General features: G+C 36.8%; 1 protein-coding gene across 3 annotated transcripts; it reads right to left on the reverse strand.

Annotated features, from left to right (window-relative positions):
* Positions 1–3,850: 3,850 nt before the first annotated feature.
* On the reverse strand, positions 3,851–25,726 carry LOC149534974 (Protein phosphatase 2C family protein). 3 transcript variants are annotated; one of them, XM_089804013.1, is made up of 4 exons: positions 25,401–25,726; positions 4,806–6,175; positions 4,402–4,666; positions 3,851–4,311 (listed from the first exon to the last, which is right to left on the reverse strand). In XM_089804013.1, exons 2-4 carry the CDS (start codon positions 6,156–6,158, stop codon positions 4,172–4,174), a joined length of 1,758 nt encoding a protein of 585 aa, XP_089660139.1. In that variant the 5' UTR covers positions 6,159–6,175; positions 25,401–25,726; the 3' UTR covers positions 3,851–4,171. The 3 variants fall into 3 exon arrangements, with proteins under 3 accessions (XP_089660139.1, XP_089660138.1, XP_089660140.1); XM_089804012.1 differs by having other exon boundaries at positions 4,806–6,179; positions 25,401–25,725; XM_089804014.1 differs by lacking the exon at positions 25,401–25,726 and adding an exon at positions 25,208–25,355 and having other exon boundaries at positions 4,806–6,179.
* Positions 25,727–25,933: the final 207 nt, after the last annotated feature.

Below are 25,933 nucleotides of genomic sequence, written 5' to 3' on the forward strand. Positions count from 1 at the left end.
CTTTAGGAGATGCACAAAGATCCTTATGTATATCCATTCCCAAAGGATCATATAGAAAACCTTCTTCTTCCCCTTGAACATACAAATTTCACACCCTTTGATGATAATACTATACAAGAGCTTGAGTATATTATAGGTCTTACTTGTTCCAATGGACTAGAGTCCTATCTTAATATTCCTAATCCTTACATTGAGATGTCATCTCAAACTTCATCCTTTATTATTCATGAACAAATTGGCATTAGCTCCTACTTATCCCCCACTATTGGAGGATAGTGTTTTTCCATATGCAACTATTTGGGATTTGTATCTTGCATACATACCATTGTTGTTTGTGGAGTCTCATGTTGTAGATCTTGAGGATTATTTTGAAGGCATTCATCTTCCCTTTTTTGATATTCCAATTAGTTTTTTCAACTTATCTTTATCACTGATGGATTAAAATTTTAACAAACTTTTGCAGAGTCTTAGTTTGTCACCTTTTGTATTGTTGGGCATATACCTTATTGGTTTGTGGCAACACCATCTATCATGGACATAGTAGCATTTGAGAATTTTCTAGTGGCACATAAATTTTGGATTTGGATTACTAGATATTCTAGTTTATGGAAGTGATTTATCCCATCTCTAGTGGTATGGTTTCTTCAAAGGGGAGAGACATGTAGTTTGTAAGAAATGTAACATGTTTTCTCTTTGGGCATTCATTATTGGCATGTGAGTTACTTCTTTATTGGGTGGATTCTTAACCTTATTTTCTCTCTTTTATAGAGGGATATTTATTGTACTATTCTAATAGATTCAAGACTTAGGGGGACATATTGAGGCCTTCATGCTTGTCACATGTACTCTTGCTTTTGGGGAGAATTTTTTTTCCATTTGGCTATTCTCCTTTTCTCCCTTCAAAGAAACCTCATTGATTTGAGTTGTCTTTTTTGCATTGGTTTGCAAATGAGTACCTAATTAGGCCTTCATTATTGGGACTCGTTCATGCTAGCTTATTAATTTAATCATTAGCTTTTAGTTTCTACCTAAGTTTATGTGTTGAATCAATTAGGAGATCTTATCTAATTATTTATTTATTATGTCATTTGATTTCTTCTTCACTTAAGCTAAACATAAGTTCCTTTTATTCAACCAAAGTTTTCTTTTTAAGGATTAGTTCAATTGTATTTAAGCTCAAATTAGCTCCTACTTTGCAGTTTTTTAATTCTTCTAAATTTAGGATTACGACATCTCTTGCTTTCTATAAAGTAAGCATTCATTCATAGTGATTGCACCTCCGATATTGTTTGTGCAATCAATAAAAAAAATTAGGGTTCATATAGAGGATATGTCTATGCTCAATATCTTTTGTGTGATAAGTATTTTCCTTGCATACTTTTCAGTGGTTTTTACTTATGGAAGTGGAATTTATTTGGTTTATATTTTGTCTTTTTCTAGTGCAACCTCAAATGGGATTAAAACATAAGCTTTAACATGTAAAAGTTTTACATGTGTGTGCATGTGTGTTGCTTATGCATCTATGGATTGGCACATTTTCAAGCTTTATTTAGATTATTATGGGAGTTTTATCATAGTTTTGGAGGTTGATTTTGAGTGTAGCACCAACTCTAATGTTAGATCTTTTTCATTTGCACTTGCTAAAGTATTGTAGAAGTTTAACATACATGACTCACGTGAAAAAAGCCAAGTGTCAAATGGAAGATGCTTAAATAATATAATATAGCATTTAAATATTTTCCATCTAACACCTTTCCACGTAAGTCATGCATTTTTGGTATGTTATCAAAATTTCACTATACATTTAAAAAAGTTAGAAACATGATTGTAAATGGAAATGAGAAAGTGTAGCAATAAAGCAAGGCCCACACTAAGTGAATCTATTTAAGTCAAGCCACTTTTCAGAGCCCAATTTCTCAAGTGGTTGTTTTGTCACCTTATGTGGTTGAAATAACCAATTACAATTAAACATCTCACAATTATAAACAATGACCAACTAGAAATTAACAACCACATAGTGCCTAAATTAGGTGAGTGAGTAAGATGAATACAACCTCAATTGTCTTATGTTATTAATGCTTGGTTTCTTCAAAGAGAGGTGTTAAGATATTATAACAACTTGGACACCTATTTAGAAGGTTAAAATGCTATTTGAGTAGGGCTTACATTAGAAGTAAGGCAATGCAATTAGCAAGTAAGAAATTTATGTTTGGATGTAATACAATGAAAGTTGAAGTTTAGATTTAGCACTATTTTTATTTATTTATTTTTGTGAGGAGGTTTCAAATTTAAATATTTATCAATGGTATGTTGAGTAGTATATATTGGTGTTACTTGAGATACATTTCTAACCTCTACTCTAGTTGTCTCATAAGATTTATTGATATAATGTTTAAGTTTTGATGACTTGTTTGGCTTCCACTGTCACGTGAACTCTCAATTCAAATTATTTAACAAAAAACATTATATTTTAAGGTTCTCTAATTTACATAAGGATTATTTATCCATGTTTTCATTTGAATATTTTAAACTTTCCTATAGACTTAAAACTACACCTATTTTCTACATAGTTGTGCCTACTACTATCCCATGTGATCTCCTCTAGAAAAATATCAAGAACTTGAGGTAACTTAGGTAGGGTAAGAGACCCTGTAACTAACAATGACTAATAGTTTTGTCATAGATATATCTCAATTATCACTCATAAAAGAGCCCCAAAAACTGAAAACTCATGTACTAATAGTTGACCACACATGTACCAATAGTTGATCATTTTTTAGCTTTTTTCATTGGTGATTGACCAATTTGTGCACCACTATTGGAACATTTCATAAAGACTACTAAGACATTTTACCACAAATACTAGGGTTTTTTGAGTGAGCGACCATTGGTGCATGAGCATAGCAGGTATCGAGTGAGCATTTTGAAGCGACATTTTTTTACCACTTTGCACTCCATGATCCCCATAGATAGATTTGTGAATTCCTAAAAAGATGAAAGTTTAGCTTTAAACTCTTCACTCACCTATGAAGATACACCAAAAAAATTAGCAAAATCTGACTTACACTTTAAGAGTCATAGGTGTATGAACTTACCTTGTACAACTACTAAGTCTTTTCCCCTTTTACATTTGTGTGGTGGTCATTATGTTTCTTATATGTTGCTTTCTTTTCTTAAAGAATGAATCATCTTCATGTTAGGTTGTGTTTAGTTTGACACTCTTAGATGGTTTTATGGGCTGGCTTGGGAGACTTGGAAAACAATGGTACAAATCTAAATTAATAAAACTATTAGTTTTCCCGTGTTTTTAAAAAAATTTGGTTAGTATATGATCAATTTTCAAATAGAACAAGAGTTACACTATTTTCCTTTCATTTCAATTTTGCTCATATTGAAAGTAGTTGAAGTATTTGTTTGTTCTATATGTTTTAATTTATATATTTTTTTTAAATAATCAAAAATGAATTTGTTAAAGATATATATTTTTATTTAATTTAGACTTCAGATCACCAATATTCTCTTATGAACCTTTCACATCATCTCATGTAACATGAAAAACCTTGCAATTAAGGTTGTGGTGGTTGTGCTAAGTGTTCCATTTATTCTTATGAGAGATGGATTCATGTGTAAATCACTACTTATGATACATGGGTAAATGAGTTTGACTCAAAAAATACACAGTTAAATCCTAATAGCAATATCACAATATTTAGAGATATTAATGCCTATGTATATTGATGTAACACCTATCAATAAGTTGATTACCTGAACTGGAATAAAAAGGTAATTAAGCCAGGCGTACCACAAAATCAGGGGTCTACTTGTTATTTCTACCACTACCACACAAACAAGGAAGAATAGCATTGAATTTATGATTCGAAACCATTGCAAAATCTTAAGTGGAAGTTGTTGTTTAATGAGATTGGTGAGACGCAGTATATAGATGAGCATACACTTAAGAGGCCCCCTTTCCAAAGGCAAATCAGATCAAATGGACTTTACACATGAAGAGATGCAATGCACATTAGCTTCATCTAGGCCTTTTTGGGGTATAACAATGGATGTTACCTTTGGACCAATTGCATGGAGTTGTTACAGAAACCCATATATTAACTGTGCTCGGATATTACAATAAGAAATAGCCTAGATTGGCCTACAGAAGTATTATTTTCTAGAATGAAGTTGATGCTGTTGAGGTCATGCGCTGGTTCTGCTTATTCCCCATGAGCCAAATGATTACGACGGTCACATCATCATGATACTTCCTCCGTCGCCCACAAGGGATGCTCGTCAACTGTTCTATACTCATACCTGCAACAAGAAGAATAGTCTCACACACTAGAGCAACTAAAGTGCATGACAAGTAAGAATGAATGAAAAATGAGGTTTCCTGAGCATCACCTGCATTTTCTGCAGCTCTAACTAAGAGTTGCTCTAATATGTACTTGGCGGGATCAGCCAGAGGGTTCGCCAGACTGAATGAATCAACAAGTTCGACAACCTCATCATTGCTGAAAAAATCGAACAAACCATCACTACCAATGACAACAAACCGATCATGTTCTGAGACCCTGTGAATATTCACAGATGGCTGAGTACGAATATATGGTGGGCTAGATAAGTTGCCAACTCTTAGTATACCCATCAGGACATTGTTCATTTTTTTCTGTCCCAAATTCAACCAAAGCATGTTGTGAGATCTTCCACCAGATAAAAGATTCCACAGCTATGAACACAGACAGAGCAACCTATGTTTGCATGAAGAAAATAAAATAATTAATTTATACATTATTCCAGAATCTTACCTTCTTTAGATAGCCAACTCCGAAAGCACGAGTTACCTTAAGTTTGCCTTTCACCTTTCCCCCAACAATTGTTAAGGGATCATCAGGGTGTTCTTCCAAAAGCTGCCTTTTTTCTGTCTCCTCATCAACGGTATGAGTTTCAGTAAGCTGTATTGCTTTTAAACATCGATCATCGTCATTTCTGCGTGTTGCTAAAACACATCTGCTGTCGCCCAGATTTAGCGTGTAAAGGTCCTGACAATGAAGAAGCACCACCAAAACACACGATCCAATTGTCACTAAATCAGGACGGTGATCCATCTCTTGCTCTACCATATACATGAAATCACTCTCAACTTGAGCCAGAGCAAGTTGTAGGCATTTACTAACCCCCTGCCTAAATGACTCAGATGAAATTTGCAAAGAAGAATTAGTATCCCCCTCACTAAATGATTTGCATGGAGCTTTTATATCCCAACTTTGGTTCATTTCTATTTGTGTTACTGTACTCTCAAATGATTTATCTTTCCCGACAGAATTTAAATTGGGTGATGGATGATTGCAAATATGGCCTTCAGACGATTGCCCTGGACCGCTCTCTACACCTGATATAGCTGCCTGGCAAGTTTCTTGTTGCTTCACACGCCACTCTAGTAAATGCAAATTAAACCCAACATTCTCATATAAGAATCCCGCCAAGAAATCAGCTGCATCTCGACCATTGAACCCATCATACACCCCACAGAAAAGCCATCCATTCTCCTCTGAGCATACAGCTTGAACTCGATCTTCCCCAGCAGCTCCACCAGCCATTTGGACATCAGTGGCATTAAGAAACCTTGAGGTCTCTAGTCTAGTAGGTGCACTCGTAGATCCTAGAAGAGATTTCCCATTATTGACGATCTCACTTTGGCTGGTAAAGCTACCATACATTGTGGAAATACAGCTCTGACAAGATGAGGAAGAGGAAGAAGAAGAATCTAACCATGAGAATGAAGGAGATGATTCAAGTCTCCTAAATGATCTAGGAGAATCTAAACCAGGTAAAATTTCAACCCCAATCAACCCATTACCTATCTTGGTATTTGCCAATGTAGTATTTGCACTCAGTGCAGCACCAGACAAACAAGAAAATGAACTACTCTTAGTGAAGCTCTGATTACTAACTTTTATATCACAGTGGGTTTCAACATCATGTGAAGGCTTGCTGGCAATAACGTTTTGGTCATTGCACTGATAACCAAAACTAATGCTAAGTTCTCCACTTGCAGTATTTTTATCCATTTCAATTCTATCCTCTAGCAGCACATCACTTGGGATTTTCTCTTCCCTGGGAGCAAATGCTTTTGGCTCATGAGATAAATTTGCTCCCATTTTAAAATCAACTCAGTCTGGCTGCGAGAAAAGAAGTCCAAGAATAAATTTTGAGAAAATGTGAAAAATACCGCAACTTAGAGGTAAACAAATATAGCATGTCTAATGGAAAAGCTGGTATGATGCTGAAAAACGGCAATCAAACCATTTATTGATGGCAAAAGAGGCCAGCAAAGTTTGCAAATAATTATTTGTCAAGTTCAGTATGGACATCATAGAAATGGTGAAATATATGAATTACAAGGCCAAAATAACATAAATTGAATTACTGTACAATGCTTTTAAACCACATTAAACAAAGTCAATGACATTTCATATAATGCTTTCAAATTTTCTTTGGGCTTTGTTGTCCTCAAATTTTGTATTCACAAAATTGGGGCAACCCTACAGAAATCTACATAGTTTAAACTCTCAGAGGCATTTTCTTAGTTGACGTGTTTGATTTTGGTTCTGTTTTTGCCCTAAGATTGTGACATTTTCAATCCCACTCATTCAAGCTATTTTAGGCCTCAATCAGAGTTGTCTATCAAAAGATATTAAAAAATTAAGCGTTCAGCAGGTGGGCTTTTTTGGCTTGACTGCATACATTATTCTTTAATTGAAATCGTGCCTAAGTGGGCTTTTCATCAGCCATTGCATAACACATTGGGAGTATTTACATGTGAAATGAAAATAAAACTCTATTTTTGTATGTTTGCATGAGGATATATGAACTTTAAATGAGTTTTCAATGTAATGATGGGGTTTTAAACTTTGATTGCACATCTTCTCTTTTAAATGGTTACTTGTAAATGCACATGAGAGTAACCATAAGTGTTTAATAGTGGTGATTTTTCAAATGATTGCATGTCTTAATTCAAATATGTTTTTCATCTTCTAAAAGTTCATATAGTGGTGATTTTTACAAACATTACATGTGTTTTTGAAAGAAAATTTAAAAATATGTAATACACTCCAAACAGCCCATCCATACTAAAGGTGGCAAATTTGAAGCCATTTGCATGTTTTTGAAAACAAAAAAAACACATGCATCTTCCTTTCAAAAGCACGTTATGACTTCAAGGGTATGTAGATGCTTTTATAAAATGCGTTTGTTAATCATTTTGAGTTGTCAAAGGGTTGCAATTTTCAATTCACTTGCATATTATTAAGACGTGTGTAATAACATGTGAGTGGAGTCTCGAAGCCTGTCATTAGTCTTCATAACTTCATTCCAAACTTTGGTGGCAATTTTTATATCTATTGCATGCTTACAATACATGCGTATGATCTAAGCCCGTCTTTAGCTTAGTTAAAATGATGCCAAGCACTATGTATTCACATTCAAAAGGCCTGTCAATAAGCTTTGAGTATCGTTTTTGATGTGGAATGGTAATATAAAATGTGTACACCATTTTAAAGAAAAATGACACAAGATAGCACTTGTATTCGCATTTAAGAAGCCCATATTGGGCATTTCATGTTGAGTCAACATCATTGAGGGTTGTGTTTTTAAGATTAAAGCCCATCTAGGGCATACAATTACAAAAAAACAGCTTTTGAAAGGGAGGATGCAAGTGTTTTGAACCTGCATGTTGTTTCAAACAGCCCAGCTAGGACATCATTCGCATAAAAATGTGATTTTGAGGAGTGTTTACAAGCAATTCAACTTGTAATTTCCAGCAAGTAATAAACCCGTCCAACATAATAATCACAAATTTGAAGCTTGTTTTCATGAATCAAAAAACATGCTTATCCTCTGTAGGCACTGTTTTTCACATTCATTACATTTTGGTTTGCAATGGTATCTTCAAATCACATTTTGCAAAGTTGAACCACTCTTTTGGAATGCTATTATCAAGCAAATCTTCTATCTTAATAAGCATTCATGAAGGACTCACAAAGGACTGAGAATCGCATTCATTCTTGTGAGGATTTGGTCAAGATTTTCATCTATATAGCTGCAAGAGTGGAGATTATTCCCTAAATTCGAAATCATCAAGCTTGGGAGGATTCCCTTCTCATTTCCAAGTCTTCGCCTTCTCTATTGCATTTGAGATTCTCAAGAAGAGTTCTTTCTAATGTTGCAATGCAAAGTTCTTTCCACCAAAGAGAAAAATCAAGTAATACAAGTTCTTCCCTTCATGAAAAATTTCCAAATACTCATTTTTCTTGCATATGCAGTCAAGAATAAAAACCTCATTATTAACATTGAATCCCTCCAAAAAGAGTAAGTCACTAACACATTATGCAGTGCCAGATAAAAAGCTCACCTTCAAGTGTTTGCATACACTTTTTCCCATATTTTCTTCAAGGCTGCAAATGGACATAAAAATCTCATTTCTATGCATCAAGTGCCTTCTTGATAACTTGTAGTGGGACATTAAAAACCCACCTGAGTAAATGAACTTCCTATTGGTATATATATGCATATGCACCTCAGTTTCTTTCTCTAAGCTTGTTGTCCGCTTTATATACAATGCCTACAAAAAATCCCGTTATTGAGTTTTTTCCTTCATTTGAAGATCTGGTTTTACTTAAAATCCTTCACCCTTTGTTGCTCAAAGGCCTTCCACTTATATCCTATACATGTAGTCTTCCAAGTCTGCAAAGTTCTAACTTGAAAGATCATGTCATGGCCTTTTTTTGTTAACTAAAGAACATCAACATGATGCAGCCATACAAAGGAAAAGGATGAAAGATGGGATGATTGCAGGTATAGAAGGCTTTCAAGCAAAGTAACGAGACTCGGACCCAGCTCAAACTCGGCAAGGGTAACTCAACTCGTGACTCGGCAAAGTGATAAAACCCTTGAAATATAGAGATTTTTTTGGATTTAAATTAATTTCATGCACCCATTATTGAATAAAGACTAAAGACACAATAACATTATAAAATAGAAGGTAATTTGATCACATGCATAACATACATCGATAACATAACTACAAAGGCAAAAATATTAAAAACTCAGCCAAGTCAAATGAGTCAGCCAAGTCACCTAGGCGAGTTAGCCGAGTCACCCAACCGAGTTAGCCGAGTCAGCCGAGTCAACTCAGTTGACTTGTTGAGCTAAGGTCACGGGCCATTTTGACTCGGCTTGGGTAACTTAACTCGTTGACTCGGACAACTCGCGACAAGTCTTGTTACTATGCTTTCAAGACATAAGTGGTCATGAAAAAATACTTTCCAAGAAACACCTTGATGATACAAGAAAACCAAGGATGCAAGTTCTTGTTCTAGATCAAGATGCTTTCAACAAACCAAAACATATCAACCATCGGACATCTTGTAGCAGCATGAGGACCAATAAAGGATGATGTAATAGAAGTCGTGTCTTGTTAAGCACTTGAATATTTTCATCATATATTTGTAATTTGTATTTCACAGGATACATGTAATTGGAAAAAAAGATGTAAATGCATGTGACAATATCACATGCAAAGTTGTTTCATGTAATCATATTGCAAGTGCTTTAAGCATTGAAGCATTAAATAAGTCAAAGTTAGTTAGTTAGCTAGCTAGAGAATAAGTCAAGGTGGTCAAGGGTTTTCCCCTTCTTTCTTCACCTTTCTCTCAACTCTTTTTGTATATAAAGGAGAAAGCTCATTGTAAATAATCATCTTTTAGCAATGCAAGAAAATTCTCGCAATTTGTTTATGCACTTTAAGACTTTGAGCTTAGATATAGATTTGAATTGCTTTCAATAAAAGAGGTAGGCTGTTTTGAGACTTTGTGCCAATCCAAACTATTGTGTGACAACATTCTCTTGAGTTGATTGCAAGTTTTTCTACTTAGTTCAAGAGGGATTTGAATTCAATTGTGCAAAGTTTGAGTTGCCTAATGCATTCTAAGGTATAATTCAATCTAGGTGTCTGAAGACTTTGTGCCTTACTGATTATTCTAATTGAATCCTAATTTTGGATGATCGAAAAAGACTTTTGATTCCTATACTTATTCCACAAAATATAAAAGTAGATTGTTGTCTTTGGAGTTGTTCTTACGTCAACCCCCAAGGCACCAATATTATTGTATCAATAGGACCTTTTTTTTTTAGTTTGAAAGTTGTTAGTGAATACTTCCTGAAAAAAGAGGAATTGATTAAGAGAACCACTCTTTTTGTAATTTCTAGTTAAGTTTCTATAAGAGCCACCCATGGTAAGAAGGGCCCGGCTGGAAACTCATGCTCTGACTTGTTCTGCTGAAAAGTTTGACACTACCTGATATGTTGGAAGACATCGTCCTTGAGGCCCTTCCATGAGAATCTTTCCCTAACCTGTCTATAGGTTTTGAAGAATCCTGGGTGTCCTGCTGATGGTGCATCATGTAGAGTTTCCATAATTTTACTTCTGAGTTTAGATCCTAGTACGAGGTAAATGCGATCCTTATAGAAAATCACATCATCTATTACCTTATACCTGTTGTCCTGAAGCTGTCCATCCATAATCTAACAAACTTGAGTATTCTTAGAATACTCAACCAACAACTAAGACTTCCAATCTGCTAAAATCTCAAATATAGCACAACATTCTGCTACTAAGGGTCTCTTGGAAAGTGCATCAGCAACTACGTTGTTCTTACCTTTGACGTACTCAATGTCAAAACCATAGGCCTGAATCTTGCTAACCCACTTTTGTTGTCTCTCATTAAGATCCTTCTGTTCTAGGAAGTAGCACAAACTATTGTGATCCATCCTAATCATGAATTTGCCCCCCACTAGGTATTGTTTGAACTTGGCTAGAGCATGCATAATAGCCAACATCTCCTTATCATAAGTGGAGTACAGTCTCTCGCCATCCTTGAGCTTCTTGCTCTCATAAGCAATCGAATGTCTATCCTGCATGAACACCGCACTAATACCACTCCCTGAAGCATCACACTGAAGAACAAAAGATCGAGAGAAATCCGGTAGTGCCAAGACTGGGCATGTGCTCATCACCTATTTGAGCATATCAAAGGTCTCCTCTGCCTTAGTTGTCCATCTGAAGGCCCCTCACCAACCTCCATCTGAGGTCAATGAGGGGAGCCGCTATCTAAGAGAAACCTCTAGCGAAACTCCTGTAGTAAGAGAAAAGACCCATGAAACCTCTCAAGTCTAATACATTCCTTGGTGGTGTCCAATCTAGGATTGCCTGAATCTTTTCTTGATGTACCTTCACCCCATCTACACCAATCACGTGACCAAGGTAAAGAATTCCGGTAAACTCGAACTCACACTTGGACTCCTTAGCAAACAATGAGTGCTCCTCCATGATACTGAGTACCTCATCAAGATGCTGCAAGTGCTCCTCCCAAGTCCTACTGAAAATCAATATGTCATCAAAAAATACTAATACGCTCTTCCGCAGCTGCTTATGAAAAATGTGGTTCATATAGGACTGAAATGTAGTTGGTGCATTAGTGAGTCCAAATGGCATAATCAAGCACTCGTAGTGACCATAATGACATCAGAAGGCTATCTTATGCACATCCTCCTCGCGAACCCATATCTGACAATACCCCGATCTGAGATCTATCTTTGAAAAGTAAACTGCCCCATGTAACTCATCCAGTAGTTCATCAATGTGAGGGATTGGGTACTTGTTCTTGATGGTCCTCTTGTTGAGAGCACAGTAATCATTACAGATGCGTAGAGTGTCATCCTTCTTCTTCACCAATACAATTGAAGAAGCAAAAGGACTGGAGCTAGGCCTAATGTGTCCCATGTCTAGAAGCTCCTTAATCGTCTTTTTTATCTCCTCCTTATGATGCATGGGATGATGATATGGTGTCGTGATGACAGGTTTGGCACCCTCCAACTCTATGATATGGTCAAACCCTCTGTCTGGGGGAATACTTGGAGGAATGTCCTTAAAAAACCTCTTGTGCTTCTTAAGCACTAGCTGAATGTCAATGTGAAACTGCTGTCATGAGTCTAAGGTAGCCTTACAAGAAATGAAATAGTGTGTTGTCCACTCCATGTCGTCATGCCTCATAATGGCCTCCATCCCGTGGGCTGAAATCAATCTAGGCTCCCCTTCTGGCATAGCCTTGAGGATCACCTGTCGGCCATCCTGTAAGAACTCCAACTACATATTCTTGTGATCAACTGTATATCTGCCTATGGTCTGTAACCACTGTCTCCCCAACATGGCATCTAGTCCATCTAAATCCACCACATAAAAATCTGCCTCAAGAAGGAAATCATCAAAATGAATTGGAAGTCATGACACCTTTCTTGCGCATTTCAATCTCTCACCTCCTGCCACCCTAACCTCAAACTCAGGTATGTCATCAATCTATAACCTCCTCTTGGTAACCCATCGTGAGCTTATGAAGTTATGCAAGGCACCTGTATCCAAGAGACAAATAATACACTATCCTCTAACAATTCCTTTTAAACGAAAGGGGTGTCCCGTGGGATCGCTGGGAAGTGATGCTATGATAGGAGGCTGCCCCTAGGTACCATCCTTCTTCCTCCCTCTAGGTGGTCGATCCTCGTTCTCCTCCTGATCACTGTCATCAACATCAATGCCCTTCTGCTGCTCATCCTCCTCCTCTAAAAGCACCTCTACATAAAGTATCTTCTCTTTGCCAAGTCATCTATGATCTAGTGTCCATGGCTCTCTACAAGTGAAGCATAGCTTCTTCCTCCTGAGTTCATTTCATGTCTCAAAATCCATCCCAGGAGGTGTAGCCTTATGCTGGTTTTTGTTCTTTTGGAAAGAAGTGGTCCCCTTATATGTCTTCTTAGGAGGTTGTAATATCAAAGAGGGTGACTTTAGATCGTGTGCGATCTTAATAGCATCATCCAGAGTGTTTGGTTTAAGTACCTTAACCATACCTCTATATCTATCCTATAAACCTTCGATGAACAGCATTACCTTACATTAAACTATCATGTCAGGAACCATCACCGAGATCCACATTGTCGTAGCTATGCTAAATTCCTATAATAGGCCTCTATATTCTTCCTGTCAAAGCGAGTAATCAGCTTAGGGCTGAAAGTCTCATAGGATGTGATGAGACCATGATCTTGGGTAACCAACCCATGGTGTTGCCAATCATATGCCGCTCTCTAAGTGCATCATAGCAAATCTGATGGCTTCCATCTCTGACATAGGTTTAAGTGTTAAGTACGTGTCTAGCTTGTGAATCCAAGCTCTCGCAAATGTCTTACTACCGCCATCAAAAGTATGGGGAGATAATTTGTTCATAGCATGCTTTAGGTCTCTGTTTCATGCTCTAGGCCTCCTATCCTACTGCTATCTATATGACTCCCTTTTCTAATTTAGATATTGGACAAAGGACATATTTTGTTTAATAGGATCAGGAAACAAATCTCATTCATCATACATTGCCATAACATTGTCCGGTAGTAAATTTGGTGTTGTTGGTGGTGTTGCCTCTTCTTCTGCATTAAAAACTGGCATTAAAGGTATGTCAGTGTTTCGTGTGGGGCTCTAACAACTCGAGGTGATCTCGCTACACTACTACCACCATTGTGATGGCTCGAAGCTCACCTGTTGACAGGGGCTAATTGTTTTAGATTAACTGCAAGTTCCTGAAAAGCATCAACTATGTTATTCTAACAATCTCTAATAGCCCATAATGTTTCCTTTACTTCCCTGTCTAGTTTAGTTTCATTACGTGCCATTTGAATGTTGTTTACCTATTCAAAATGATCAACCTGTTTAGTCTGTTCGGCTTGTTCACCTATTCCAAAAATCAATTCCTCATCCACTGAATAACTATCCGCAATATCAATTTGTTTAGAAGACCCTGCTTGCTCTGGTTGGAGGTAACTAAAATTATAGAGTTTTCTCCTCATACCCTTTTGTCATTTTATTCCTTGTTTAACCCACAAGATGGCAGGACTTGTAGCTCTAATACCACTATAATATTCCAACCCTTGGAACCATAGAAAATTTAGAAATCATCTAGTGGCATTTTTACAAACAGTTTGTATACAACCCCAAAGTTGGAAGTTCTGATATCCATGTGATACTCTAGCTAGCACTATTATTAAATCGATGATATCTTAACCCAAACAATTGATACACAAATGGTCCAAGGTAGTTATACCATTGGCGGTCAATAGGGACAATGCTACTTTTTTTATATATATTTATTTCTAATACAAGAACTGGCAGATATAATCACTGAAATGCGAGCTTAAAGAAATACTACTTGGGCTACAACAGATTACAGTCTTAATATGCCAGAATGAAATACAATAGATGGCACCTGGAATGATGTATGTAGATCCGAAAGGTACTAGGACTGCAAATTGGGATTAATCCTCGCTAGTTGTATTGATCTAGCCTGTTGATAACTCTTCAGACCCAAGCTCTCTCACACGCCAATCTTGGTATTTGTTTACCATTGTGAATGCTATCTAAATGGTGAGCAAACTACCTGTCTGTTGGAGGATGGTTGCCTGCACTACAGTCGCGGTATAGCCTATTACTGCTGACAGATTCATGTACACCTCCCTCTCTGTTACATTCAACTCCTACTTCCCCCAGGACTTATTACAGTCGCCTCAGCACTATCAGTAGATGCTATGTAATCTATTACTGAACTGGGGTAATATATGAGCCTCCAACTCCAAGATGGTTATGAGGAAATTGTTCGTTCTACCGCCCAGCCTTCTCCATATTTCTTATGCAAAGTGCCACCATTTCCTCCTTGGCTGTGAGTAACTATTCCTACTGGTATCGTCCAAACATGAACTATCTACTGAAGATTGTTCTATAACTAGTTCTCTTCTGCTATACTCAGCGGTGAGTCCCTGCTCCTATCGTGTTATCACTAAACAAGGGTCAATATTATCTGGGCCACTTGACACCTGTAGATGGGTTACCACAGGGTGTTCTTGTTGCTTCCTCAGCTACGGGTTCTTACAGATTTCTACTTCAACTGACCAAAACATAAAATGCCCATACTGATCCTTATATGCCATCTCCTGGAAAAGACTTCAAATACCTTTACTTTCTCTCATGCCGCTATGTAAGTTAGATTGTCTCCAAATCTTTGACTATCCAGTACTCTACCAATCTGATGTAAGTTTTCACAAGAAGATTGGGGCTACATCTAGCTTCTGATTTCTCAAGGGGTTTTGTCCTTAAGAAGAACACAGTCGCATTTAAGCAACCATTCAAGATTTTTTAACAATATCATATATTCGTTGTTTAATCCCAATGTAAAACCTTTCCTTTATCACCTCGGAGTGTGGGAAGAACAAATCTCTTAGCAATGTGGGGTGAAGACTGTTTTGTCTTCTAGTCACTTAAGCCATTTTGTCCTAAAGTGACTTTCATCGATAAAGTACTTTATACTTTACTTAATTAAATAAAGTGACTTTAACCTTAGGATTTCTCATTTAAAATATCTTCAACTGAAACCAAATACCTGTGGCTGTCTGGCATCCTAAATTACATGTCGTTAGCCTATCGAGATGGGAAGATAGACCAACCAGGTGCCAATAATGCTAGCGCGGAGAAGGGAACATTACAACTATACATTTGGGAGCTGCGAACATGATTTGGGGATTGTAAACATTGTTCTTGCATTCATATATCAATAAATATAACAGGTTCCTTTGTATGCAAATTCGAATTTCAGAATAAATACTTTTCAATTGTTTCCATCAGTTTTGATTTACGGAAATTAAAGTGGTTATTGTTACTATTTCTCATCATTGCTATAGATTATATTGGTACTCATGTTTTCAGTATTTATTATTTAATTAAAATCTATAAGTTTGCAAATCTTAGAAACAACACCTTGGAACTACTAGAATATATAACTACCAAGTGTTTAACGAAATGTCAAACAATCTAATTGTGAAGGAAATTGATGTTTGAGGGGACTACAACTAGTCAAGGTTATTACAGCAGCGGATTGCGCTCCCTAGAGATTGAAGTGGGTAGCAAGGTGCTCATGATGATTATGTTAGTTCACACCGATCCTAAGTAGATGACATATACACAAATGGCAACAGGGCCAGAGTCGAGGATCGGGACAAGTTAGTTGACAGTGTTGACAGAACTAGACATACTGGCACATATGATAGGCCATAGAGGCCCACGTTGTTGAGGCTCGAGGCGGATGCAGTTAGTATTGAGCTTGAGGTTGCACCTTTTGCATATAATGTGTTGGAACACTTTGTGGAGTGAGATGCTCTATCGTAGGTAATAAAGAAACATTTGAATTTTGATAGGTTCCTAACACAGAAGCGAAAGCATTCTGCAAGTAGGCCTGTACCTGACAGACAAAGGCATCGACAGACTGATTTATGAGAGGTGGTCAGTAAGACAACATTAGAGCACTTTGATGGTAGTGGTAGAGTGACAACTCAAGCTTGGGTCCATAAGCTCAACACATATTTGGCATTGTGTTTGATGATTGAGGGGGGTGCTATCAAGTTTGGTGTGTCACATCTTATGGAGTTCCTCACAATTGGTGGTATCATGGATTGGTTTCACTTCATCATGAGCAGATCACTTCCTATCAAGAGTTTGTGGATCGATTGATCGAGAGGTTTGATAGGAAGGATCCAGAGGTGTTCTTCAAAATGTTAGCCAAGATGAGGCAGTCTGGTAGCTTAGAGGGTTACATCAGTGAGTTTCAGAGGCTTTCAATTATGGTCTATGATATATTAGTGCGGACGATTGATGTTGATCCTGGAGGGATTGGTTGAGCCACTCTAAGGATGGGTTAAGTCATTGGACCCATCTTCCTTACAAGAGGTGATGAGGAAAGCAAGAGATTCAGAGTCATCCTCTCGAGGCTAGGTTGCTTCGAAGTCTTTTGTTCCTCCTGTTGATGTGGAGTCCTCGCCAGTTGCCAAGGACAAGGGGAAGTTAGCTAGGAGGATTAATGATGTTTCTCGTGAGGAGTTGAGGAGACAGTTGTTCTTTTGGCGTAAGGGGCTTTTCTCTAAAGTTCATACTTGTGCATTGAGGTAGAAAGGGGAAGCAAACCGTGCGATGTGGATTTATATTCATGTGGTTGGGGCAGACTCATCACAGTAGCCTGAGAATGAGGATGGGGATGATCATAGTGGTAGTAGTGTGTATAGTGATGAGTGTCTACAGTCTCATATTCAACCCACATACGTAGGACTTGCATTAGGTGCAGAGTTTGTTTGCGCCTGAGTTGGATTGTTGGCATGATAGTTGGGTAGCTATAGTAAAGGAGAGTAGTTGAGATCACCAGTGGAGTTGTCTTCTAGTGATGTCCTGACTTCTACATCATCAGTGAAGGTACTGGGTGTTATGTTGCAGGTTATGATGATGGTCTGATGATTTTATTAGCATTCAATTGGTTTAGTGATGAAAGGGATGTCACGTGCTTCTACATATGGGATCTTGGTGGAGGTTTCAATGTGTTGTCAAATTGCTTGTCCTTGCTTGAGGACAAGCAATCTCAGCGAGGGAGGACTACAATGCCCCCATTTTTGGCGAGTCAATGCAATTGATTGAGTCAATTCCTCATAGCCACCCTCATGAGCAAATAGTGAGATTTGAGGATCTCAATTGTGGATTTACTATTTAATAAGAGTATTTTGGGCAATTGCCATATTTGGCACAACAATTAATCATCACCTGCATTGGATGGGGCTATTTAATAAATGGGTTCGTATTTATTAATTAATTATTAGGTTTACATTGTTATAATGGCACTTTATTTTATTTGATGTTATAAAATAGTGTTGTGTTGATGAAGCTTCTTAAGTGAAAGATGTGATGAAGAAGCTAAGTGCCATTTGGGGTTATAAATATGAGCCCATGGTGAGAGAAAAAGACATCCAATTGTCTAATTTGCTTTTATTTCTTGTGTGAGGGTTTCTAAGTTGCCTGATTTCAATTCTGTTTTTGAGGTATAAGAGTTTGATTCTGAGTGTGCATTTAATCCATAGCTGAAGTACTGTGGATTAAAAATCTAAGATTTGGCTTTTTGAAATTGGGATTCTTCCTATCGTATCTACTATTGCTGGGAGACGTTATTTTATAGAGACTTTATTGCATTGCCTCTTGCAAACTGAAAGGAATTGATGTGCATATATGTAAGGGCAGAATTGTGAGTGCTTGCATTTGATGCACCTGCATTTACTAATTGGAGAGTTTGACCTGGGTTGTAGAGAGTTGTTGTCCCTGTGTGAATTGATGAAGCTTCTTAAGTGAAAGATGTGATGAAGAAGCTAAGTACTATTTGGGGTTATAAATATGAGCCCATGGTGAGAGAAAGAGGCATTCAATTGTCTATTTTCTTTTGTTGCTTGTGTGAGGGTTTCTAAATTTTCTGATTTCAATTCCCTTGCTGAGGTATAAGGGTTTGATTCTGAGTATGTATGTAATCCATAGCTGAAATTGTGGATTAAAAATATAAGATTTGGCTTTCTGAAATTGGGAGTCTTTCCTACTATATCTACTGTTGCTGGGAGACATTATTTTGTAGAGACTTAATTGCATTGTCTCTTGCAAACTGAAACGAATCGATCTGCATATGTAAGGGCAGAATTATGAGTGCTTGCTTTTGATGCACCTATGTTTACTAATTGGAGAGTTCAACCTGGATTGTGGAGAGTTGTCCTCCCTGTGTGAGGCAGCATTTGAGTTTGTACAAGCAGCGGCTTAAATTAGATGCCTGCGTTTTACCTGAGGAAGGTTGGCGTTAGCATTTGGAAGGCTGCACATCTCTATTTCCAGCCTGCAACCACAAATCCGGAGGCGTGACTGCAGCAGCAGGGTTGTGTGATTGTTTTTTGGGTTTTGTGGTTTTCTTTTTCCAGCCTGGGGTTTGGCATTTGGGACCTGCACTTACATTTGCGGGTGGCGCCAATGCTTGAAGTAAATTGTCCTCGCAATTTCTAGGCCATTTGAGGTTCTTTAATTTGTAATTCCAATCTAAGTTTCCTAGTTCGAATAACATGGCTGGTTTCAAATTTTTGAATTTTACTCTATTGAGCAATTCAATTAGAAGTACGGGTTCATGGGTGATGGTCCTTGAAAGCAATCAATAGTATACAATTAAATTCCAATCCTTTCATATTGCACTTTAGTGTGTTAATGAATGAATTCAGAATTTGGCGTGAATCATTTCAGAACTATAAAACGGTGTTTGATAGTTATTTATGTAGAACTTATAAATCCAAATTAACTAAACATTGTGAGCAATTTGCTGCGTCTCCTAGTATTGTGTTCAAGATTTAATCTTCATATATGCAGTAATAGCAAAGTTGCCTGCCAAGTGTTTGAGGAAATGTCAAACAACTAAATGATAAAGAAAATTAGTAGCTAGAGCCAGCAACGGTTATTACATAGAGAAAGATGCTAGGTTTTAGGAAACATGATTTGATTAATGCTTATGGGATTTATGTGGAAGCCAAATGTATAGTATCACATTCAACAACCACCCCTCACCTCTCAGCAAAGGATGATCCAAGAGACTTTTCTTATAACCTTGTTTGTTTGTTCAAGTGATAAAAAAATGTTTTCAAAAATATCTTATCTCTATAGAGCCCCTACTTTTAAAAAGAGACTTTGTAAGTTAGATTGAGTTAACTCCTTTGTCTAACCAGATAACATAAGATATATTTCTCTCACTCAATGAGTCATGGGAGCCACTAAACATCACATCCAGAAACTACATAATAGAATTGGTACACTATCGTTGCACACTCTTCTCAATAGATGTCAGCTGGTCATGTTAATTAATCATGCTCATGAGAGATGGATTCTTGTAAAGCACTTCTCATGAAATATGGGTCAACAAAAATCAACTCAAAAACTATGCATTGAACCTTGCTACATCTCATAAAACTAAAGCCACAAGATGTTTAGATGTGTACCTTGGAGCCTCTTAAACATCTCATAAAACTAAAGCCACAAGATGTTTAGATGTGTGCCTTGGAGCCTCTTAACTGAGGTAGATAGGGATCACTGGCTTTTTGTGACTAGAAAATCTCCTCCTTTGTTTAATTTTTCATGAGTCAAACCCATTTAGCAGCTAACTTACAACGACAACTAGTTTCCTAACTTTTATTTTGGGCATAAATGCATAGAAGTCATCCTTGATTTGAAAAAGTTCCACACAATGATTTAAAAAAATTCTAAATTAATTATGATGTAAAAACCCTTTGCAAAGGTCTATGTTAGTCCAATATTAAACCAATATCTCCAGCAAGAAATATTTTCATCCCATGGCAATTTACAACTTCATTGACTTTGTAACTACTAAAGCTTTAACATAAGAGCCAGTCCTCCAATGGATAAATTGAAACCTTCTAAACACTAGTGACACATACACCATTGTTAAGTTCATATAAATTTTAGAAACCTAAGAAAAAACCTATCATAATTTTCTGCTGAGAAAATTTTTAGGTGAGGATTTAAGATCAGCATAAAAGTCCACCACAATTGCTAATGACATACCATCATTTCAAACCCCTCTCAACAGCTGGTAGTTGATCATTTTATATTATTTAGTCATGACAAAACCACGGCTAGATGATACTAACCTATGTGCCTTAGAGCCTCTTACCCAAAAGGGTAGGTACTATTAGGTTTTCACAGCTATTCAGTCTCCTTCCTTCCAGAAGTGTTTCCTTAGTAGTCAAACAGATGTAGTTGCTAACATAGGGAGACAAAAAGTCTTCCTAAACAAAGTTTGAGCATCAATGTATAACAATCATCCTTGATGTTTAATGAAAGTTTAAGAGAATTATTTGAAAAACTTGTAATCACATAAGCAAAGAAAAACCTCTGAAAAAAATGTGAGTTTAATACTAAATTAATATCAAGCAATACAAAGGGTCTTCGTTTCATAGGAAGTCCACAATATATTTAACCTTGTAGCTTTACAAGCTAAATTTATCATTAGAGCCATGTTTATGTAAATCAAAACCTACTAAACCAGGATTTAGTTTTCACTGCTCGTAGTGATGGCAATAATAGAAACATTTTGTGTGGCAACATACGCAAACGTCTCTTGCCATCGAACTTGTTTTATCTTATGAAAGTATAATATAGCTTCCACACAAAACATGTCTTTAATTCTTTGTAGCTAGAGGCATGTTTTGCTCAGAATTTTTTTTCAGAATTTAAGAATTATAGATCAAAAATAGTGCACACAATTAGTGATTAATTTGTCCCTTTTAGACAACACAAAATGGAATAGAATTGAAGGTAGATCCTTTCCTCGAATTGAAAGAGAATACAACCCCCCCTCCACCCCACTCCACCCTACCCACCCACCCACCCACACACACTCAATAGTATAAGAACTTGAATGAAACCCCTATAATACCTAATTATGGAGAGATAGATTTGACCTTGTGATATTGCTATCAATATTCAACTGTGTAGGTTTTTTATCAAACTCATTGACTCGTGTAGATTTAAGCTTTACATACTATGCACAAGGTTTTCTTTGAGGTTTATATAATGCAAACAAAATTAAACTACCCTATCATTTTTTTGAGTTAATTTAATCGTTCTATATAAACAAAAGATGGCATTTTCATAAGCCAAAAATTTGTGTCACATATAAAGCTATGAACACTTAAATTAATAATAACCACAATACAACGTTTACAGTTATTAATAATTTGTACTACATACACCATTCAATGAATATAATGAAATTGTGGAAGGTACAAAATTTCTCTCTTTCTCTCTCACTCTCTCACACAAAGGGAGAGCTTGAACAATAGCTTCAATAGAAACCCTAGTACAAAATTTCTATTAGAAATCCTTGACAGTAACACTTAATGTCTACAAAACCGTTATGCCCATGCAATCAATTGGTTCCCTTATCCTGCATTGCAATGCAATTTATTGAAGATAAATACAAAATCAAATTAGCTAAAGTTATTTACAAAATACAAGCCAGAAAACCAAGCAATCTCAAAATACAAAACTATTAAAAAAATTGTCTCAAAATAAGAATATTCTCAAAGATCAATAAAGACCTTTGATGATTTTGGCTTAGCGATTGGCTCTTATCGCTACATGTTTAGGCGTGTGAACATGGAAAAATAATAATTCCACTAACTGAAAGATGTTAATCTCAAAAATCTTCTATAGACATTTATGGGTTAACAAAATGCTTTAATAACTTAGTAGGCAAGTGGTTTGGCTCTCCCATTCAAGGGGCTCCAGTAGAGTACCAAAGGACATCTAAAAAGTCACAAATCATTTGATTGAAAGAACATCCACATGCTGTCCAAGTGTTCATTTCATGTCACTAAACCGATTTTACAGCTCAACAAAATAGCAGATTGCAAATCTCACATGTATTCTCAGAAATTATTTGTTATTACCAAACCTTCTTTAAATCTCTGACAAAATCAACTTTGGGAAATGTAAGACAGCAGGTAACTCACAAAAACTCGCTAACAATTTGTAAATTCATATACAACTATTTATCATTCAGTCTTGAATAATCCACCGTTGACATTTAAGAAATAAACACCAAAGTATTCCTGACTAGTCTTAATCTAATCACATAATAAAATTTGATATCATTCTTCTTCTCAACCCAAAGAACTGCAGTCAACACATAAGAAGGTGCAATATTCAAAGGAAAGAAGACAATTAAAGAAAATGAGCAGCACCCAACCTATTACAGGCTCAAATTGAAGACACAAAATAAGCTGAAATGGGTTAACCTGGCTAAACTTATAGAGACAGAGAATGCTTAATAGCACTTGGATAACACCTGAGTGAGGTAAATGCATATTAAAACAGATCCAAAAGCACAGTTTTTTAATCTTTTCTCTTCCAATGGGTATGGTTGAATGGACACAAGGAAGATTCCAGCTCTGACTTTTCATCATGGAAGGCATATGTGTGAACAAATTTTGCCAGTCAGTAATGATTCTCAACTGTGAAATTCAGTTTGGAATTTTTTCATAGATTTTCACGAGTGGACATTTATGCAACTCATTTTTTTCTTATTTTACCTATATTTGAATAATTTGCTAAAAAGTATCTTGGCCCACTGCTCTGAGCTATGCTACAGGGACACAGTCCTGAAGTTTCATTCTTCCAGAAGATTTCAAGATGGAAATGAGTGTGCTGAAGTTTGACATTCATGGCTAGGTAGTTAGAAGAAACAACCTATTAGCCACCCAGGCTAACTTCACGCACCTACACCTGATCCAGATATCAAAATTTGCTGATTTTTTCAGTGAACCTCTAGAGTTGAGTGAAGAGCTTAAAGCTAACCTTTCAGCTTTCCTGCAATTACGGAGCTCTTTGTAGAACTCGTAGAGTGTGAGGTGGTCTAAAAGTGTCATTTTAAAACATTCCTCCGATACCTGCCACTAAGACACCCCAATAGCCGCTCCCCCAAAAAATAGTACATTTTGCACAAATGGACCAATCAGCAACCAAGAAAACTAAAAAATGATTAACTATGACTACATGTATGATTAGTTGTTAGTACATGTGTGATCATATTTTAGGGCTTTTTATGGCGGTAATTTGGGGGGGAAAGGTAGTGGTAATTGGGGGTTTGGACGTGGAGGAATGCATGCATGGGCGGCAACTGGCTCCTTTCCCCTAATGTTTCACTCCATCCTACAAAACCTCTTTGTTGTCATCTTCTGCAATGGAGATGGAAATTTCAGCTCCTATTTTTTCATAGGGTGATTCTCCCCACTTTAATGCACAACTTTAGCATGCAAAGTAAGGAATTAGTGTTTGTGTATCATCAATTAGAGGAGGTTCAATATTTTTCTTCAACCTTAGAATGGTGTTTAAGCATTTATAGTTCAACAATTACAAGGGTAATTTTGAGGTTACAGCTCTTCAGTCCTTCCTTCTCTAATGAATGGTATTCTGGATAGGTCTACTAAGAGCATAGAAATTATCCATGAGGTCACTTCATTCATCAAGAGGATTGTATACTCTATCCTAACTCCTGCTCTAAAGGGAAAGCAGTGGCACTGTGATAGGGTAGGTCTGTCACTGAATGGGGAGCCACTAGATAAATTTAGGTTTGGTGGATGTCCTTTGTTTCTTTTCTCTTTGGTTTCTTTCTTGTCTCTGTCTAGTTTTTCTATGAGTTAGAGCTCCCAGAGCAGAAATAAAAAGAATTTAGCCATTACTACGAGGAAAATAAGATTATGTATTGCTTGTTTTTGAAATTAAAAAGAATTACTTCAGATAGTTTCCAAAGTTTAATATCTCGAATAGACCATAGTTCAAAATATCACAGATATATCTGCAATAAGTATACTTATCGCAATATTTTCTGCATCGCAATAAACTATGTCAATTTATCGCCGAGAAAACAGGTAAATATCGGTGATATTTCAGTAATTTATTGTGTAATCAGGCATACTTATCTCCCACAAGCCGGTTATAGGCAGCAATGGGCCAGAAAAGGGTAAAACACTTTTTTATTTATTGGAAAAACAGATTTGGAGAGGAGAGAAAGGGCAAAAAGGACAAAGAAAGTTCCATCAGGATTGCGAAAACAGATTTTAAGTTCTCCATATTTTCCCAAGAAGTTTCCAACTTATCTCCAATACTTCCCGATACCTATTTTTATTTTTTTGCCCTTGGTGATAAGTTGCCGATAACGATATTTTGAACTATGGAATAGACAACCTCCTATATTAAGGTCAGCAGCATTTTCATGAAGAAATAGCTAATATGCAGTGTCCCTAGAAAATTATTAGTTGAAGTTCATGCACTTTTAATAAATTATTATATTTTTATTGATTGTTCTAAGGGCAAAGGTGAGAGCAAGCCTACACAACCTGTCTCAGGGAATATTATGTCCCGCCTTTGAAGGACTGGGAGAAGGTTTATTTGGAACTCCTGACTACTATTAAATCAAAGGCGAACCTAAAGAAGAAATTGTAAAAGGCATAAAGGTGCAAAGCACTAATCGTAATCGTATTGACCTGCACGTAGCCTACAGTGATATATATGGGTCACCAATGCAATTGTCCTCCCAGTTTTACTTCTACTAAACGTTTCAATGCAGGATTCAACAATTGTTAAAAACAACTCAGAGATGAATAAGAAATAAAAATTGGCAGTTACACCAGCTGAGTTAGCCAGATGTCATACTTTCTGAATAAAAACAATCCACCTGCCAAAAGAGAAACCATATAGCAGGCAACCCAGCAGTAGAATCTACTTTCAACTCAATCTTCAGACAAGAAAAATGATTTGGCTCCACATCAGTTTTCACAAGCTTTATGCACTATATCCTAATAGCATAGCTTCCAGAAAATAATACTCCAGTATTACCATACCATACCTTGTTACTGGCATTAAGAGATGGTGGCTGTGTTCTGACAAAATGCCCATATCAAGATCAATTCGATTCAATCCAATCCAATCCGGTACTACTTCTACCCAATCCAATCCCGGCATTAGCAAACTTCATAGCATGAGCACGATTGGTTTCATTTCTACACTGGACGGATCTCTGCACGGAAACTGGTAATCCCAACTGAATGAGATATGATGATGTGTAGAAATGAGGCGGAGGGTGATTGACAAGACAAGATTTGACCTTTGTACAAAGAAATTATATTAAATGTGATGACGACTTTGTGGCGAGTCGAACATTGCAAAAGGTTCTGCCTTGGTAGTTGTTTAGATGCTAAAGAAGACAATGATGTTGCCATATGCATACAAAATGCTGACGGCCCTCCCTGCCTTTTCATTCATCTGGTCGCTACGTTTACCATTTTCACAATGTCTTTTCGAAACACCCAACTCTTTTCCAAAACGAGGAGCGTCTTTTTCAAATATTGAAAAGCCAAGACTATCTATGGAGAGGAGCAA

The sequence above is a fragment of the Cupressus sempervirens genome, chromosome 10, assembly GCF_028749045.1.
Source record: "Cupressus sempervirens isolate cs-2001-9-10 chromosome 10, ASM2874904v1, whole genome shotgun sequence".
NCBI lineage: Eukaryota > Viridiplantae > Streptophyta > Pinopsida > Cupressales > Cupressaceae > Cupressus > Cupressus sempervirens.